This window comes from Diabrotica virgifera, chromosome 8 (genome assembly GCF_917563875.1).
Source record: "Diabrotica virgifera virgifera chromosome 8, PGI_DIABVI_V3a".
Taxonomy (NCBI): Eukaryota; Metazoa; Arthropoda; class Insecta; order Coleoptera; family Chrysomelidae; genus Diabrotica; species Diabrotica virgifera.
In genome coordinates this window covers 144,816,823-144,836,353 of record NC_065450.1, presented here as the reverse complement: position 1 = coordinate 144,836,353, position 19,531 = coordinate 144,816,823, and the positions used below count along the sequence as shown (strand labels likewise).

At 34.3% G+C, this 19,531-nt stretch overlaps 2 protein-coding genes across 3 annotated transcripts in view; one reads left to right on the top strand and one right to left on the bottom strand.

The window, feature by feature from the left end:
- Positions 1–19,531, bottom strand: part of LOC126889350 (lanC-like protein 3 homolog) — a 228,725-nt gene that overhangs the window by 45,889 nt on the left and 163,305 nt on the right. The window lies entirely within an intron of this gene.
- Positions 1–19,531, top strand: part of LOC126889351 (SAGA-associated factor 29) — a 63,066-nt gene that overhangs the window by 8,829 nt on the left and 34,706 nt on the right. The window contains exons 3-4 of one of the 2 annotated variants that reach the window (XM_050657593.1): positions 444–563; positions 10,286–10,444. In XM_050657593.1, coding sequence (XP_050513550.1) covers positions 444–563; positions 10,286–10,444 — 279 coding nt within the window. The remainder of the gene's footprint in view (positions 1–443; positions 564–10,285; positions 10,445–19,531) is intronic. The other variant, XM_050657594.1, reaches the window with a different exon arrangement.

Genomic DNA, 19,531 nt, shown 5'->3' with positions numbered 1-19,531 from the left:
AGAATGTTTTTTGTTCTCCTCTGGAAAAACTTATTTGTGGGTTGCGAGCTTTTGCATATTAAGCAACGATATGTATTCTTTCCATCTTCTTAATTTCTTTTCAATTCTAGTCAAAATCTTTCCTTTGATGCATACAAATATGCATGTAGTGCGTTATTTTTTGGTGTTCTGTACCTCTTTTATCTTTTTGTGCATATGAAAATCACATAACTAATGACTAGCAATAATTGTCAAGTTTTACTGATAGTTGAACTGAAAATTGGCCCATTTAGAGAGAACAATGACGAAATATGAGACAGTTTAAATTGAAGTGTGTTAATTATGAATTGCATCTGTATACCACCCTAAATTGACCAATTGTATGTTTTTGTATAATATCCTTTAAATTTATAGAAGTACAGTAGAATTATGAATGTAATAACTTTTATAAACCTTTTTTTTAGAAACTTAAATCACTGTATAAAAATGTTATAGCCCAAACAGAGCAGGAAGAGGATGTGATTCGTAAAGCTTTACTGAAAATTACTGAGATAAGGAATATAAAAAATGAGAGAAGAATTCAGGTTTGTACATATGTCTTAATTCCTATGCTACATAATCAAAGCTCCTCCTAGATGAGTGCTAGATGAAATGCTTCAACTATATTAAATAATACAGTACAACCTGCCATATCCGAACCTGTCATATCCGGACCTCACCATATCCGGACGGTTCTGCGCCGTCCGAATCTACCGAAATTTACCGAGAAGGTCAGTCCTGCTGTTGGACAACGCACTAAAAGAAGAACTAAAAGATGGCGAAATAATGTATTATATAATCTATAAAACGTGTCTATCGACGAAAGTTATTGACGGCGTTGATTACTGGAATGTATGAAGGAGAAAACGTTTCAGAGACTATAAAAGAAGTAGTGGTCTTGATATCCGGATTTTTTCATATCCGGATCGGTCTGTCGCCACATTGATCCGGATATGGCAGGTTTTACTGTATATTATAGAGTCACCCATGTATCCCAATAATGTGATTTAGTATGGTATAACTAGACCCAAACCCAGATATCCAAAGAACAAAAGTTATCCTCCAACACCAAATTGTTCTAATTTATCAATATTCAATAAAAATTAATTCTAATAATTTCCAAAATATTTATATTTTATGCATTTCAGTTATATTAATAAAAAATTTTCGTGTATGTGAGACTGTATTTTTTTTAATGGCATGGACTTTATGTCATTCAGCCAGTCACAACATGAGTATTAGTGTCATGTGTAGTGTGTATGTTGAGTAAGTGTCTTGTTACTTTGCAAAGTCGACGTCATTGTCTTTGCAAAGAGACGCTAATTGTATCCGAACGTCTGCGGTCCCTCCGGTGAGTACCGATCCCACAAGGACAGAAACTATATTCATTTATTAATTTATAATAAATGAAAAATTTCTGACCCTGGTGAGATTCGAACCCACAACCTTTCGGATTTTTTCGATCTAAAGGCAGGCGCTCTTACCACTGTAAGAGACTGTATGCAATGTATGTATGTCAGACTGTATGCAATGAAACAAATAGCTCAAAAGTTACTCACGTTTACACTATAGTCCATTTGCTTTCCAAGTCCTCTTGAAGCTGAGCGTGGTCCCAAGACTCCGAACTTCATTCCTGCCGACATCTACCATTTCTACCCTGCGGCTAGGTCTCTCCAAATCCATCTCATACTCCATCTACCAATTTTTTCCTTCTCTTACAATTACAGAAGCTCGCCATCTTTCCTGTTCCCTACCTCAGAAGTCCAGTTCGTCTCTCCAGGTCGCCATATAATAGAACTCGTTAAATACGGGGTGTTGATTAACTGGAGGTGAGGGTTGGTTTTATAAAACACTACTTGTTCATACTTATTTATTGAACACTACTAAATATATTAGTGACGAGTTGGTGTGCTAAGGTATAACCATCTACTCATGTATTTCAATTACGAATGATAATTGATAACAGATCGAATTAGAATGGAATTAGAATGAATCACGCTTCTTTTGCTGGATGTATAAATAAAGTGTAAGGTGTTGTTGTTTTGAATGCTGATACAGCGGTATTGCCGATTAGGGTACTTGTGTTGAGAAATCTGTGTCACCTACTTAATTGAAAACAAACGTGACATTTAAAAATTAAATGAATATGTCTTGCTCTCATTTTTGGATGTTGATAATCCTTTACAATACTACCTCCGTAACTTTGGAACCGTTCATTTTAGAAGGATTATGCACAGGACCTTTTTTATTTCAAATGTAATGTAGAACATTTTTGTATAGAAGGTGGGTCATGCTAAACCGCATAGTTTTAGAAATATTGACGAAAAACGTAAAAAACTACGAATTTACCGATTTCTCCCCCTCTCACCCCAAACCCGATGCTCAAAATGGTGTGACTTTTTTCTGAACATTATGTGGACCATATAGAACAATTTGGTGTTGGAGGATAACGTTCACTTTGGAGGTCTGGGTTATGCCATTATTTTGATCAATTTTATCATACTAATTTTAGCAATCTTCAGTCTGAAATATGTTTGAAATTTGAAGAATTACTTAGGCTCTTATGAACTACTTATAATAGGATCTGCAGTACAATTATAGCGATAAGATATAGAGAAACCAACAAGCTGTGTGCTCAGAGATCAGTGGCTAGTATAGTTCTTTTCATGAGCATTTTTCAGTGCGTCACAGTTTTTTGATTTCTCTCTAACGCATTAAATTGTATGTGACAGAAAAAAACGCACGTCGCTGATTACATTTCGTCGGTGGCATTTATAACATTTAATCTAGTTGTCAATAGATGGCGCTAATAATATAATATTAAATTATTCTATATAAAAAAATTAATCTGTACAATTTATAAGACTATACAAATCAAAGAAAATACCATTTTATAAATGCAATAAACACAATTGATTTGTTTTTATACCAAATTGCAAATAAAATGTGACAACTGTCAGATTTAACTAAAATGTCATGTTAGAATAAATGTCATAAATGTGTATTTATCACGGACTAACCTTTTTTCTATCATTTGTGACGCACTGAAAAATGCTCATGAAAAGAACCATACCTAATAGCAGTAATGTAATATTTAAGTTCATTTAATTTAATTTGCCAAGATACAAGAGGATAAACTAGCCTCACAATAAATTTTCTGTATTTCTTATCTTCGTTAGGTCCACTTTATCTAGTATATTTGTATAGAACTCCATTTCTAGGCCTGTTTATTATATTATGGACAAGAGAGTTTAATTAATAGAATTAAACAGAGGTTAATTCCCATTAAAGATAATAAATAAGAGATCTTAATGTTTTTTAGATGCCAGAAAGTATCTTAAACAGTCAGAAGAAAGCCTAGATCAGAATATAACATAACTCTCACTAGGAAATCATATCTGCCTATAATTTGTCAAATGGCGTTTATTTTATTTCTATATTCAGTATGGTGCAAATGAAAGGAATATCGCCTTAAGCTCTTAAAATAAAATTAATCGTTACCGCTTCACAAGTTACTTTACGTATGTATTATTTATATGATCTGTAAGTTTTGTCGGTTAAAAGGGCTTATTTTTTTAAAAATTTGGTTTTAAAGTAAAATTTTTTTAATTTTTAATTTTGAAAAAACTGCTTTAAAAAAATTTATAAAAAAATTTATTAGTGATACCAAAAATCACAAAGGGTAAAAAACGTAGGTTTTGCTTTTCTGGATATTTTAAATTTTTTGTTTTTCTGGAAAGTAAAAATTGGTTAAGATATGGCTGTTCAAAATTTGCATACACTCGTGATTATTGACTAATTTAAGTATTTTCAACTACAGCCCCTTCAAAACTAAGCACTTTGAACCGATGAAACTTACAGATAATATAAACAATACATACACGTGTAAAGCAACTTGTGAAGTGGTAACGATTCATTTAATTTGGGAGGCTAATTAGGCGGTGATTTTCACATTTTTTTTACCAAAAAAAAAAGGAAATAACTTTATTTTGAGCGTAACTTCTTTACTTTTATTGCTAGAAACTTTTTTAAAAAACGAAAATAAAGATTTTTTAAGACTTTAAAAAAGTTTTAATCAGATTACCCCAAAAAGTGCTTAATTTTTTATTATTTCACGTTGAAATATTCGATTTGGAATTTGGGGAGTATGAACCTATTTTTCATTAGTTACAACTCTTCCTTTACTGGATCTAGGAATCTGATACATACCCCATTTTTTTTAACATTTTTATGGGCTATATTTTTGATAAAAATCCTTGTTTTCAATAACATGAGTTATTTGCAAAAAACGTCTAAAAACGTGTTTGTTTTGTTGAAAAATGAACACATATTTGCTTGCAAATAACTCGAAAAGTATAAACTTAGCGAAAAAGTGCTAGAGAACAAAAGTTGCTTAGAATTAGTCAGTTTATCCATTTCCAGATTTATTTTGAACGTATATTTTTTCACCCTCGGGAAGGGGTGAAACTCACCCCCATGTCAAAAGCGCACATCGGCACAATATCACTTTTTTTGACATGTTACTTATGTGTATGCCAAATTTCATGCCAAACTAAGCGTTTCTTTAAAATCTATAGGTCTTGCATTATTTTACCGCCAAGGAACGTACTATAAAAAGTGGCGGCACAATTTTCATACGTTTTATTTTAGGTTCTACTATTAAAGTTATAGGCTCATGTCGTGCCTAAAATGATTAGCAAATTTCACTTATCCGCTGTGAGCTCGTAGGTAGAGGGGATATTTAAAAGTTCGTGAGCGCCAGTAGTGACAAGTCAGTGAACGTTTGCTGGAAATTTGACATAAATGTCAAAGTTATTAATTTAAAACATTAATAGGAAAAAATATTAGTTGCCCAAAGCTGTGGCATATATTTTCACCTTAAATATACTTACGTTTTAAATATCAAAATTTGTTTTTTTTTACATTTAATAGTTATTTAAGATATAAGTGTTAAAAGTACAATTTTAAGGCACGCATGTGAAAGTTTCATGAGCAATTCACATGAGTGCCTTAAAAATGTACTTTTTAACACGTATATCATACAATATTTTTTCTACAAGCGTCTTATATATCAACAATTATAATTTATTCATTCTCAATTACAGGACAATACCTACAAAAACTTTTACTTGAACTTGACTGACATTCCATTTTTATATTTTTCTTGACATTACATCAAAACTGTCTATACGTAAATCATAACAACTATAGAATACCATCTACTTTTATTGTTGTATATTCTAACAAATTTTAATAGTTTTTTTTCTACAAACGTGTTAAAAATGCAATAATACAGTTTAAATTAAATTTTAAAAAACCTTTTAAATCACCTTTTTTAAATTGCGCAAGTTGTACTATTAATATTAATGTTAATAAATGAAATATAAATATTTTGACGTTTCACAATTTGACAATTCACTTTTAACTGCAGTGCCTTAAAATTTTTAAAGTACTAGTGCCTTAAAGTAGCATTTTTAACACGGTTGTAGAAAAATATAATTAATCTATTAATCTAAGCGCCATCTACACGATAATTGTCAAAGTATCAGAAGTAGGAAAGAAGGAAACTAATATTCGCCAGTCAATACGTCAAAATAATAAGCAACATCTTAAAAAAAATAATCTAATAACTTCTTTACATTGTAAATATTACACGATAAGAATTAAATAATAAATTTGAAACAATTATTTGCTATTATTCGCAATAATTTTCTTATTAAATTTCCGACAAAAGTTGCACTCGTAATCCGCTAGTTGGTGATACCAGCGAAGCTCATAGCGAATACTTAGTCTATTGGAGGTGTTAAGTCACAATGACGACCTCTCGCGGATTTCGACGGAACTAAAGTTGAGGGTGTTTTTCTTTTTATTGGTCTGCTGTAATTGGGGTTATTAATGTGAAATCGTTGTCAGATTTTGAAGTTTCAAACGCGCGAAAAAATATTTAGTGTTTATTTTTACAAATTTGTGGCTAATATAAAATTATTAACATGGTTTTGAAGCCGCTGTGATTGAACAAAATCAAAATGTTCATTCTGAAAACAATATATCTGAAGATTGAGGTAGTTGTCGTTTCAGGACTGTCGGATCTCTGCTTTCGACTCCTTAAATATCCGTGTGCCGGTGTTGTTTCGGAGAGGTGGAACTGGGTGGGGGCATCTGCGCGATTTGAGAGAATCGCACGGTTCCAAGTGTCGATGTGTGTTCCGCGTATCATTACACGCTGTGATTGAACAATGAATCCGAGTATTCAAACATTGTCGAAATTGTAGATGAAACAATCAATAATTTGCCAAAATACTTATTGCGATGATTGTATTGATTTGAACAAAACTCCTCAAGATATTTTAAAGGATTTTGATCTAAATAGGTACACTGTGTACATATCTGCTTAGTATAAAGATAAGTATCATTAATATAAATTACATGTCATCATCATCATCATCATTGGCTCGACAGCCCTTTCTGGGTCTTGGCCTGTTCCAGGATTCTTCTCCACTCTGATCTGTTTCGTGCTGTTTTTCTCCAGTTTTTTATTTTTAAGGTTTTTATATCATTTTCTATTTATCTAAATATCTCAGCTTCGGTCTTCCTCTTGTTCTTTTTCCTACTGGCATCTGTTTGAATATTTTGTTTGGTATTTCGCCTTCTTCCATTCTTTCTACATGTCCCATCCAACGCAGCCGTCCTATTTTAATGAATGTTATGATATCTGGATCCTGGTATATTTCGTATAGTTCAAAGTTGTACCTTCTTCGCCAAATTCCATTTTCTTTTGTGCCCTTATATATGTGTCGCAAGATTTTTCTTTCAAAGGTGGCTAGCAATGTTTCCTCTCTTTTAGTGAGTGTCCAGGTTTCTGAGCCGTATGTGAGTACCGGTCTTATTAGGGTTTTGTATATTTGGCATTTTGTTTTCCTTGCGACGTTGTCTGATCTTAGTTGCCGAATTAAGCCATGATAACTTTTATTGGCAATAAAAAATATTCGCCTCTTCACTTCCTCTGCTACGTTATTATCAGATGTGACTAGGGATCCCAAGTATGTAAAGTTTTTTACCCCCTCAATGTTGTATTCTCCTATTGTTATATTTTGTGGCTGCCTTATTTCTGTGTTTTTACTTACCTGCATATATTTTGTTTTGTTCTGGTTGATTTTCAGGCCACTATTTTGTGCAGCTCGTTCTATTTGATTGAATGCCTCTATCATTTCTCTTCTTGATCTTGCGATTATGTCAACATCATCTGCAGATGCTAGTATTTGCACGCTTTTATTAATTATTGTTCCTCGAGTATTGACTGTTGTGTCCCTCATTATTTTCTCGAGTACAATGTTGAACAAGATGCATGATAGAGCGTCTCCCTGGCGTAGTCCCTTTTTCACATCTATTGTTTCCGTTAGTTCGTTTTGTATCCGGATTTTACTTTCTACTTTTAGAGATTCTTTTATCAGTTCTATTAGTTGTGTTGGTATATTAAATTCTTTCATTGCTTTTATTAAGAATTCTCGGTTTATATTGTCATATGCGCTTTCGAAGTCTATGAAGAGATGATATGTGTCGATGTTATGTTCACTTGTTTTTTCAAGGATCTGTCGCAGAACAAATATCTGGTCTATTGTTGACTTCTGTCTACAGAAGCCACTTTGGTACCTGCCAACTATTTTTTTCAGCGTGTGGTCTAAGTCTTTCATAAATGACGTTGGACATTATTTTGTATGCTGCATTCAGCAGCGTGATTCCACGGTAGTTTCCACATTCTAACTGATTCCCTTTTTTATGTAATGGTACAATAATACCACTATTCCACTCCGCTGGTAGCTGTTTATTTGACCATATCTTTGTTATCAATACATGTATTGTTTTCTGTAGTGCGTCTCCTCCTTCCTTCAGTAATTCCGATGCTACTTGATCCGATCCCGGTGATTTATTGTTCTTTAATTTGTCTACTGCTGTTCTAATCTCGGCTATTGTTGGTGGACTCTTTTCTCTGTTGTCTGCTTGGTCTAATGGTATATCAGGGTTCGTCTCACTCCCATCTCCTTCAAGCTTTTCCGTAAAATGTTCTGTCCATCTTCTTAGTATCTCTTGCTGTTCTGTCAATATATTACCTTCCTTATCTCTACACATCGTCGTTCTCGGTTTGAAGTCTTTTCTGCTTTTGTTCAGTTTCTGATAAAATTTTCTTGTCTCTGTCGATCTACTTAGTTCTTGCAGTTCCTGAAGTTCTTTGTTCATATATTCTCTCTTTTTTCTTCGGTGAGTTTTCTTTTCTTCTCTGCGTAGTTGTTTATATTCTTCCTCTGCTTGTCGGGTTCTGTGCCCCTGTTGCATCAGTAAATATGCTCTGTTTTTTCTGTCTGTTATAATCTGACATTCTTCGTCAAACCAGTCATTCGTTCTTGTTCTTCTTTCTTTACCTTCTATGCCTAACACTTCTTTAGCTGTCTCTTTTATGATTTCTCTGCACTCTTCCCACTCCTTATTTGGGTTTTCATGTTTTGGTCTGTTTTCTAGTTTGATGCTTATCTTTTCTTTATACTCTTTATTTTTGTTTGTTTCTTTGAGTCCTTCTACCTTGTATCGTTCATGTTTAGAGCCTCTTTCCTTTTTGATGTTTGAAATTCTAGCCCTTACTCTACTTTCGACCAGGTAGTGATCAGAATCCGCATTTGCCCCTCTTCTGGTGCGGACGTTTATTATATTCGATTGGTGTCTCGAGTCTACAATAACATGATCTATCATATTTACTGTCATTCCATCTGGGGACTTCCAGGTACCCTTGTGTATATCTTTGCGAGCGAAGTATGTGCTAGCAATCACCATGTTAAGCGATCTTGCTAGGTTTATTAACCTATTGCCATTGTCATTTGATTGCTCATGGATACTGTGCCTACCTATTGTGGGTTGGAATTGCTGTTCTCTTCCAACTTTGGCGTTTAGGTCTCCATAGATTATTTTTATATCATTTTTTGGGCATGACTGATATGCGGACTCTAGTTCATCATAAAACTCTTCTTTAGTTTCATCTTCTTTTTCTTCTGTCGGGGCATGCGCATTAATTAGACTGTAATTAAAGAAACGTCCTTTAACTCTTAAAATGCACATTCTGGGGCTAATTGCTCTGAAATCTCTTATAGTATGTTTTACTCTCTTGTTTACTATGAATCCAGTGCCCAAGACGTGATCTTTAGGATCGCAGCTGTAGAAAATCGTGTGGCTTCTTTTTTCCATTATATTGTTTCCAATCCACCTCATTTCTTGTATGGCAGTTATGTCTATTTTGTATCTATTTAGTTAATTTAAGAGATTTTGGAGAGCTCCCAATCTATACATGGTTCGAATATTCCATGTCGCAACCCTCAAATCGTATTCCTTTTTCTCGCACAGTCGTCGTCGTTTGATCAGTCCGGCTTTTCTTCCTTTCACATTCATAACTCGTAGTTTTTCTAGGAGGAGGTAGTTAACCTTCAGCCCAACCCTCTATTCATCGGAGGACCAGGACCAGGATAAATTACATGTAGTCATGTAGTAATGTAATCGTCTTCTTTAAAGTGGTCACTGCAAATATAAAAATACTTGATATTTTTGCTTAAACCACAAGCTTCGATCCATAATACTTGCTCCGTTTTTTTAACTGGACAATAGGGCTTTTCATCGATTGTCGTTTGTTTCGAGCTTCTGTCATATGTTGTATACTCTGTGTATAATATTAATATACACGAATTATACGACATATGACAGAAGCTAGAAACAAATGACTGTGAATGAAAAGCCCTGTAAGGCAGTTGTACTCCATCAGCAGATTTTTTACAAGTTTCTATACAACATTGACGCCAACCTTTATTGAGACGTGAAGATTCCATGTTAATCATTTTATTAGCCACCAATTTGTAAATGTAAACAATGAACCTTTTTTCGCGCGTTTGAAATTTCAAAATTTGACAACGATTTGACATTAAAAACCCCCATTATAGCAGGCAAATAAAAAGAAAAAGAAGAAAACACCCTCAATTTTAGTTCCGCCGAAATCCACGAGAGGTCGTCATTGTGACTTAACACCTCCAATAATTTTTTTACTTTAGAAGTCAAGGTGGCATGTTCACTTTAAATCTAAAATTGACTATACCATTCAAACAGTGATTATAAGGGAACAAGGGCCATTATTGTTTATTAATAAACACATATGCAAGGAATATATTTGTGTATTAAATACTATGTGTAGTTCGTTGATTTTAGTGAAATAAAAAAGAAAACTGTAATATTTTAGGCTAGGATTGCTTCAAATAAGGAATCTTTAAGAAAAGGAATATGGATGAAAATGCTATATAGTTCTGCTCAGACTCTACCCCTTTATGTTGGAAAAATTGGAGAAAAACCACCTCCTTTATGTGGAGCCATACCAGCTGATCCAAATTACATTGCTAAAGTAAACTTTTTTTTAAAATTTCTTTTGATTCATTCTATTTTAGTTTTTTTTTTCAAGTTGATCAGTAATATTTTAACACTTTCGCTGCGGAACTTTATTTCTGAACGTTTATCAGTGCGGAATGAACTTTTTTGATAGCATATTCGCTCCGTGCATGACTGACGCGACACCTAGCGCCTTCACCTGGCATTTTCGGATCTCACAATTTGATGTTAACACATTCACGCACACGTTTCACATGTACCCACGTCATCTTATGGAGTAAATGACTTCATATGCAGTAGTGTCCGTGAATGTGTTAATCATATGATAAATACATATTGTGAAGTTGAAAATTTTAAATAATTAATTTATTAACGATATTTTTCGTATCTATGGGTTTTTCACGATATTTTTCCAATTGGGTTTCTAAAATTCATCACAATTTATCTTTTTAACCCCAAACGGAACAGAAAGGGAAAATCTATCCTCGTTTTTAAACTAGGAGTAATACAAATTTACCGGCTGTAAGGCTTGTTTGTAATTGGTCCAACCGCAGGCAAGTTTACTCCAATAAATTATGAAATTTTGACACTATTGACATTTAAAATTCAAAGGTTAATCAAGTTATAACGGCGATTTTTTATGTTTTCTGAGTTACTTCTTTAATTTTTAGATTTTTAGTCTACATTTATATAAAAAACTGGTTTTTTGAACTATTTAGCTAATTGTTATTAGTCTTATAAGTTGTCCGATACTGATTACTGGGCTACCGTCGAAGACTGACATGGTCAACCAAAAAAGAAGATGAATCTGGTGATTTTTATAGTGACATTATTTGGTGTGGGTCGCCCCCAAAATCGCTACTGTCATTAACACGCCTAACTTCACGCGCAACTTTAATACGAGAATTATAAAAGATCCCGTAATTTTTTGAGCATTATAAAATGAGTACAAAGACATACATACATTTTTTAACCCATCTTTAATTTACCCTGCACTTCTCTTAGACTATTATCGATAAGGTAGAGTTGTCACTATTTTGGTTCGCGTCTATTTGGTGTGAACCTCTCTTTTGAGTTTACTTATCATAGTTAAAATCTTTTCTCTAATTTATATGTCGTTATTGAAGATCTATAGCTATAGAAATTACACTTACTGTTTTGGCTATTATTATCACAATTAAATATTTACGCAACATTTATTTACAATAATTTTACAATAATATATCGTAACAATACAAAAGTACTGATATTAATTTTTTTAAAATATACATAATATGTAATACAAAAATGAAAAGTAACTCGAGTACCTACACTTATTGAGAGCCACAAATAATCTTTCGAATAGCCGCATATGGTTCGAACAGTTTGGCACCCCTGGCATATGCAAAACACAGATAACGCCAAATGGGGTTGTCCACCCGGGTTGACAACCAGAAAGCCACCAAACGGTGGCTTCCGCAGCGGAAGTGTTAAATGTATACATATACGGTATACCGTATACGGCAAAATAAACAGTACTGAAATGCGTATGCCTTAAATCTGTATGTGTTATGCATCGAAACGTAATGAATAGTTTCCGAATGTCGTTATGATATATCGCACCTACGCTCAAACATAAGTCAAAAAAGCAAAAAAGCGAGAAAACGACATTTAAAGTTTGTCCTACAACATTTTCGGGTTTAATTCAAAAACTATTAGAATTAGAATAATAACTATTTTAGTCAGTTACAATGGTTTTTAAAGCTCTATAAAATAGTGTATTAAATATACAGTAAAACCTCGATATAACGGACTTCGGATATAACGGACCAAAAATAAGGTCAAATGTAAAAAAATTAAAAACGTCCTGTTAATATTATACATACATACCTACTTAACCCTGCCTTTACTAACATACATTGCATAACAACGGGGTCCCCGTGGATCCCAAACGTTGTATTTTACAAAGAATTTCAATAAACTTTTTATTATAACAAAATGCGGACACATTTCTAAATGATCTGACTTATTTTTAACCTATTTTTATATAACGGACTTTCGGCTTTAACGGACACCCCGTCCCCCCAATTAGTCCGTTGTATCGAGGTTTTACTGTATTAAAAATATTAAATTTTTTTTCGAGTTGTGACACTATACAGATAAAATAACGAAAAATTTACGAAATATTATTTATCAAAAGTGACACTTGCAGTACAGAATATAATATCATTATTATTATCTGGTTAACAGACTTATACTTTTTAATGATGTATCTTTAAATACAAGTAACAACATTAAACACAAAATACTGCAAAAAGAAAGATAAATAAGTGATAAATGTGTCACTTTTCTTGAGCACATACGCAGATTGTTTTGAATAAAGTAATCACATATACTGTCTTAACTCGACAAACTACGCTTTATACACATCTTATAGACCAGGGGTGGCCAAGCTCCTTGATAGTCCGAGCCATTTTTCAAAATTTGAAATGTTTCGAGAGCCCCAATTAAACAATTATCTAAAAAGTGTACAGAAGGTATTAAATTTTTCTCTCACTGTTTGGATTTCACGAATTTTAAAGTGAAATAAAATGGTTAACATCGTTGTTTCAAATTATTCAAATAATGCTACAAGCAGTCTTTGCTAATTCAGGATACTTCGATTCTTCATCATCCTTCCATCTTTTTCTGGGACTGCCTACTTATCTTCTATCGTCTTTCAAAAAACACCGTCTTTAACACTCTGTCTTGATCTGATTTACCACATGAACTGCCCATCTTATCTTACCGAATAATTAGCTATACAGTCTTAATTTAGATTGTCTTTTTAGCTGCCTAGATCTTAATAATGATGGTAGGGAGTATAATGTTCTATTCCACGCAACTATCCTTGCTGAGACCTCTTTTTAGATGAGCCCATAGGAATCAAAACTTACTAAATCCTAAATTTTTCGTTCTGCTAAATCTAGACTAAGTACAAATTTCTGAAGATGTAACGGGCGTGCAGAAAAATTACAAATTAGTGTGCCATTTTATGATATTTAGTGATGCCCGTTTGATTGAAAAGTACCGTGACTTTTTGGAAAATTTACATTTTTAATGTTCTTTTAGTCTCCTGACAAAATTTCAACACATGGATCTAGCAGGTTTTGATTCTATAGGCCTCAGATGTAGTTGTCATGTGTGATTACCGCCATATGTATTTTTTACCAATTCCAAATTGTGGCCATTAATAGTTATGTTCTGCCTAACTCCTTGGTCTTGGCTTTTGGTTATTAGCATGTATTTCGTCTTCTCTTCATTTATTTGAAGGCCCAGACTACCTGTTTTCTCCTCGAGTTGTGAAAACAACTCTCTCACGTCTCTTGTGTAGATTGAGTGACTGCACCTCACTGGCGCCCATATAAAAATTTTCAGGGGGGGGGGCAGACGTGAAGATGTTGCACATTATATTTTGTATACTTTAAATAACCATATATAGTTAACAGCACCCGAAAAGCTGGGGGGGCACGGCCCCCCCCCCCTGCCCATGAATATGGGCGCCCATGCTGCACCTATATCATCAGCAAATGACAACAATAGTTTTGATCCTCGATTCGCAAATCCCCGTCAGCTCAGATGATATTTTACTTATTACATATTCTAAGGCCAAATTACAACAGTGATAAAGGTTCTCCTTGTCCAAGTCCTGATGTTACACTTAGTCTTTTATATTTGTTGTCAGTAATTTAAGACATTTTGAAAAACAAAAATTAAAAGTAAATCAGGTCCATTTATCGAGAGCCACAAATAGTCCTTCAAAGAGCCACAGTTTGGCCACCCTTGTTATAGACGAAGCAATAAAGCACTAAAATCGGCCTTACCTCCGAAAAAAAAAGGACAAGACGGATCTTAATAATTCTTTTTGCATTCGATTCGTGAATGCGCCAGGAAACTTTGTGACCCGGATCCATGATATATGTAATATTGAAAAACTGCATACAAAAAATGCATTCTTAAAGTACATCTCAAACAGACAATAAAAACAATTCAGAACTCGTCAATTATCGGCGGAAATGAGTTCAATTTTGTTACTTGGGGATTTTTGGGGTCGCTGAAAACTAATATGACGTCAAAAGTGATTCCGGTGTACCTGGTGCCCAGGGTACCTACTGTTTACCTCGTCTTGTGAAGCTTTCGGCAAATTACATAATTAAAAATGAGTTAAAAATCATTACTCGGGGTTTTTTTAGGGCCACTAACGACGAATATGACATCGGAGGTGATTTTATTAGTACCTGGTGCCCAGGGTACCTACTGTTTACCTCTCTTAAGGAGTTTTCGGCAAAAAATTTATTAAAAAATTAGTCAAAAATAATTACTCGGGGGTTTTTGGGATCGCTAACGACGAATATGACATCGGAAGCGATCTCCGGAATACCTGGTGTCCAGGGTACCTACTTCTTATGGAGTTTTCAGCAATTCATTAAAAAATTAGCCAAAAATCATTACTTAGGGGGTTTTTGGGTCGCTGACGACGAATATGATATAGGAAGTGATCTGCGGAGTACCTGGTACCCAGGGTACCTACTACTGTTTACCTCGTTTTCTGGAATTTTCGGTAAATTCATTAAAAAATTAGTCAAAAATCATTAGTCACGAAATAAACAATAGGTACTCTGGGCACCAGGTACACCGCAGATCACTTCCGATGTCATATTCGTCGTCAGAGACCCCCAAAAACCCCTGAGTAATGAATGTTGACTAATTTTTTAATGGATTTGCCAAAAACTTCAGAAAACGAGGTTAACAGTAGGTACCCTGTGTACCAAGTACTCCGTAGAGCACTTCCGATGTCATATTCGTCGTCAGCGACCCAAAAACCCCCGAGTAATGATTTTTGGCTAATTTTTTAATGAATTTGCCGAAAAATCCATAAGAAGTAGGTACCCTGGGCACCAGGTATTCCGGAGATCGCTTCCGATGTCATATTCGTCGTTAGCGTCCCCAAAAACACCCGAGTAATTATTTTTGACTAATTTTTTAATAAATTTTTTGCCGAAAACTCCACAAGACGAGGTAAACAATAGGTAGCCTGGGCACCAGGTACTCCGGAAATTACTTCCGATGTCATATTCGTCGTTAGCGGCCCCAAAAACCCCCGAGTAATGATTTTTGACTAATTTTTAATGAATTTGCCGAAAAATCCACAAGACGAGGTACACAGTAGGTACCCTGGGCACCAGGTACTCTAGAGATCACTTTTGACGTCATATTCGTTTTCAGCGACCCCAAAACCCCCGAGTAACAAAATTGAACTCATTTCCGCCGATAATTGACGAGTTCTGAATTTTTTTTATTGTCTGTTTGAGATGCACTTTAAGAATGCATTTTTTGTATGCAGTTTTTCAATATTTTATCATGGCTCCGGGTCACTAAGTTTCATGGCGCATTCACGAATCGAATGCAAAAAGAATTATTAAGATTCGTCTTGTCGTTTTCTTTTCGGAGGTTCAGTGCTTTATTGCTTCGACTATTAGATGGACAAATGCTTTGCACAAGTTGACATGTGACACTATTTGTGTTCGGTGCGTCGTTGACTTTGGATAATCGTATAATGACACTAGTGTCATCTAACGTTAAATATTTGACCCATAGACGTGACACTTTGTGAGATAGGAGTTTATAGTTGTATTAAACTGTTGGTGCAATAAAACCGATTTTAAAATTTTTTGAGTTATGACACTCTTTGAGCGGAGGTGCGATATGTGAATGCCGTGTTAATGTTAGGTGCTTCCGGATGGTTCTCAGCTTTGCAGAAAATTTTTTTATCGTGGAGTACTATTTTGGGACATACGGAAAAGGTCGCGAAAATGGCCCAAGACTAAAATCAACAATGGTTTCAGCAGGATGGGGCAACCTGTCACATGGCCACGGAGTCTCTTCGAACACCTCACGTCATGATTTTGGGAGATCGCCTTTCACCAGAAGTAACGCTACCTGATGCGTACTCAGGGCCGCATTTAGGTCAATTGACGGCCTAAGAAATTCTCTAGTAGCCGCACTTCAAACATGTACCATATTTGCGAAAAAAAATTGCAAGCAGAATTAATCTAAAAAATAATAATACACTAAAAATGGATTTAAACTACGATGTTTATGTACATAATTACATATAACAAAAAACATTGTCATTCCAGTTTGATCACATAAGAGAGTTCTTTCTTGATTTTTCTTTGGCAAAATCATCTATAATGTCGTCATAATTTATCGCCTTTGTTACGTCACTTTCTATGGACTAAATCGACATATTGTTAAGATGTTCTTGCGTCATACTTGATAGGAAATTATTTTTAATTCTTGACATTTTCTAAAATGACCTTTCAGCGGACACGTTGGTAATTGGGATGCACAAATAAATGCACAAAGCAATGCCAAAATTAGGAAAAATATCTTTCAATCCACTCTTCTTTTCTTCTGAAAAAGCCCAAAACCTAGGAATTTTGTGTAGTAAGATGAATAGTCATGCAACTTTTTGCATTCGATTGGAGAGTGTCAAGAAATTTTGTGAACTAAATTGATCTCCGGCAAAAATTTTTTGTGCATATGAAAATGCATTTTCAAAGTGCATCTCGAAGAGATGGAAAATGAAAAATTTAGAACTCAGGAAATTTTGACGGAAATAAGTTCAATTTTTATACTTGGGGATTTTGGAGGTCACTTAACACAAAACTGAAAAATACGTGTTCAATATTTTTCAAAAATCTATCGAATGACACTAAACACGACCTTTAAAAGGGGTCGTGTCCTTTAAAATCTTAAATGGAAACCCCATTTATTGTTATTACAGATTTGGATTGCTTACGTAAAAATAAGCAACTTTTGTTCGAGACATTTTTTCGAATTGTGGATAGATAGCGCTATAATCGGAAAAAACGATTTATCGTGATACTTGATACTATACCTAGGTAAATTATAGAAACGGTCTAATATCTCAAGAAAAACACTTCCAAATAAAAAACCAAAGAATACGTGTTCAATATTTTTTAAAAATATATCGAATGACACTAAACACGACTCTCCACTTCACTCCACCCCTGGAGGGGAGGGGGGGGGGGTAACTTTAAAATCTTAAATAGGAGCCCCATTTTTTTATTGCAGATTTGGATTCCTTACGTAAAAATAAGTAGCTTTTATTCGAGACATTTTATCGAATTATGGATAGATGGCGCTATAATCGGAAAAACACTATTTAATAGCGCCATCTATCAACAATTCCAAAAAATGTTTCGAATAAATGTTACTTATTTTTTCATGAGGAATCCAAATCTGCAATAAAACATGGGGATTCCTATTTGATTTTAAAGTTACCCCCCTTCCCACCTCCGGGGGTTGGAGGGGAGGGTCGTGTTTGATGTTATTTGATAGGATCTTGAAAAATATTAAATACGTATTTTTTGGTTTTTTATTTGGAAGTGTGTTTCTCGAGATATTAGACCGTTTCTATAATTTACCTATGGTATCACGATAAACCGTTTTTCCGATTATAGCGCCACCTATCCACAATCGAAAAAATGTCTCGAATAAAAGCTTATTTTTACGTAAGCAATTTTTAACTTACCCCCACCCCACCTGCAGGGGGTGGAATGGGGGTTGGGTCGTGTTTAGTGTCGTTCGACAGATTTTTAAAAAATATTAAACACATATTTTTCACTTTTTCGAGCCAATCTTCATTTCGCGAATTTTTCGATCGTCCCAGGCGACGAGTTCCACCTTGGGCACCAGGTACTTCGGAGACCATCGCCGTCATGAAATTCGTGTTCAGTGACCTCCAAAACCTTCAAGTATAAAAATTGAACTCATTTCCTTCAATAATTCCTGAGTTCTAAATTTTTCAGTTTCCATCTCTTCGAGATGCACTTTGAAAATGAATTTTATCATGCACAAAAATTTTGCCAGAGATCAATTTAGTTCACAAAATTGCTCGACACTCTCTCGAATCGAATGTAAAAAATTGCATGACGATTGGTGACAAATGGTGATTTTATTGTGGTATCCAAATGACCCTTTAAGTGAATGCATTCATGTATGAATGATGTATCTAGGTCGTCTTTATAAAGGGTACCCCCCGTTAAGATAGGCAAAATGCCCTCACTCCCAGAATTCAATATTATTAATTTTTTTACGTTCTATGCAACTAAAAAATGAGATAACGCGGATTTTTAGCTCGCCACCCCCCTTACCCCTCCCGCCACAGCCAAAAACGTAGATTTTTAGATTTAATTTTTTTTAGTTGGGTTGCAATTGATTTAGAAATTTCAAAAAATTCACACGTGTAGCTAAGGCTTTTACAAAACACGTCCATTTTTTATGGACCCATAGGTCGAGTGTACATAACCTCAAATTTTTTTTAAACTTTTTTAAAACCTATAACTTTTTTTTGGAGGGGGCTGCAGATCCAATTTTTTTGCATTTTGTGTATTTTATCAAAAGCTATCTCTTTGATTTTTTTCAGATTTTTCCGTCAGGTGCGCCATCTTGAAAAATCAAGTAAACTGTTTTTTTAGGGGGTTTTTGGGGATTTTCTCCATTTTATAGACTGCAAAATAGATCAACTTAAGGTTTTATTTATAGATTATGGATAAGTTAAAATAACTGAGTATATAAGGATATTCAAAAATTGGACGAAACACTTTAAAACCCCCCAAAATCCATGTTTTTTTAAAGTTGTGTAAGGATTTTTGCGGGTCTAATTATATTTTTTGTGGTCGATACAGCCTGAACATTTTTTTTTATTTTTTTTACGTTCTATATGACTTTAAAAATTAGGAGTCACCGTAATTTTAGCCCACTTCCCCTATTCCCCTCCCCCACAGCCAAAAATGTCAATTTTTCGATTTTATTTTTTTTAAGTTGGTTTGCAATTACAAATGTTGTTCTGAAGCTATTTCTTTGTGGCATTTTTGTAATTAACTATTCTATATGGTCATTTTTTAGTTAAATTGTGGCTTATTTTCCATTTAGAATAATTATTAATAATTATTAAATTATAAATTACAAAAAATTCACACTCACAAGCTGAGGCTTTTACAGATCATCTATTTTTATGGACCCGAAGGTCGAGTGTACATATTATAACCTTTTT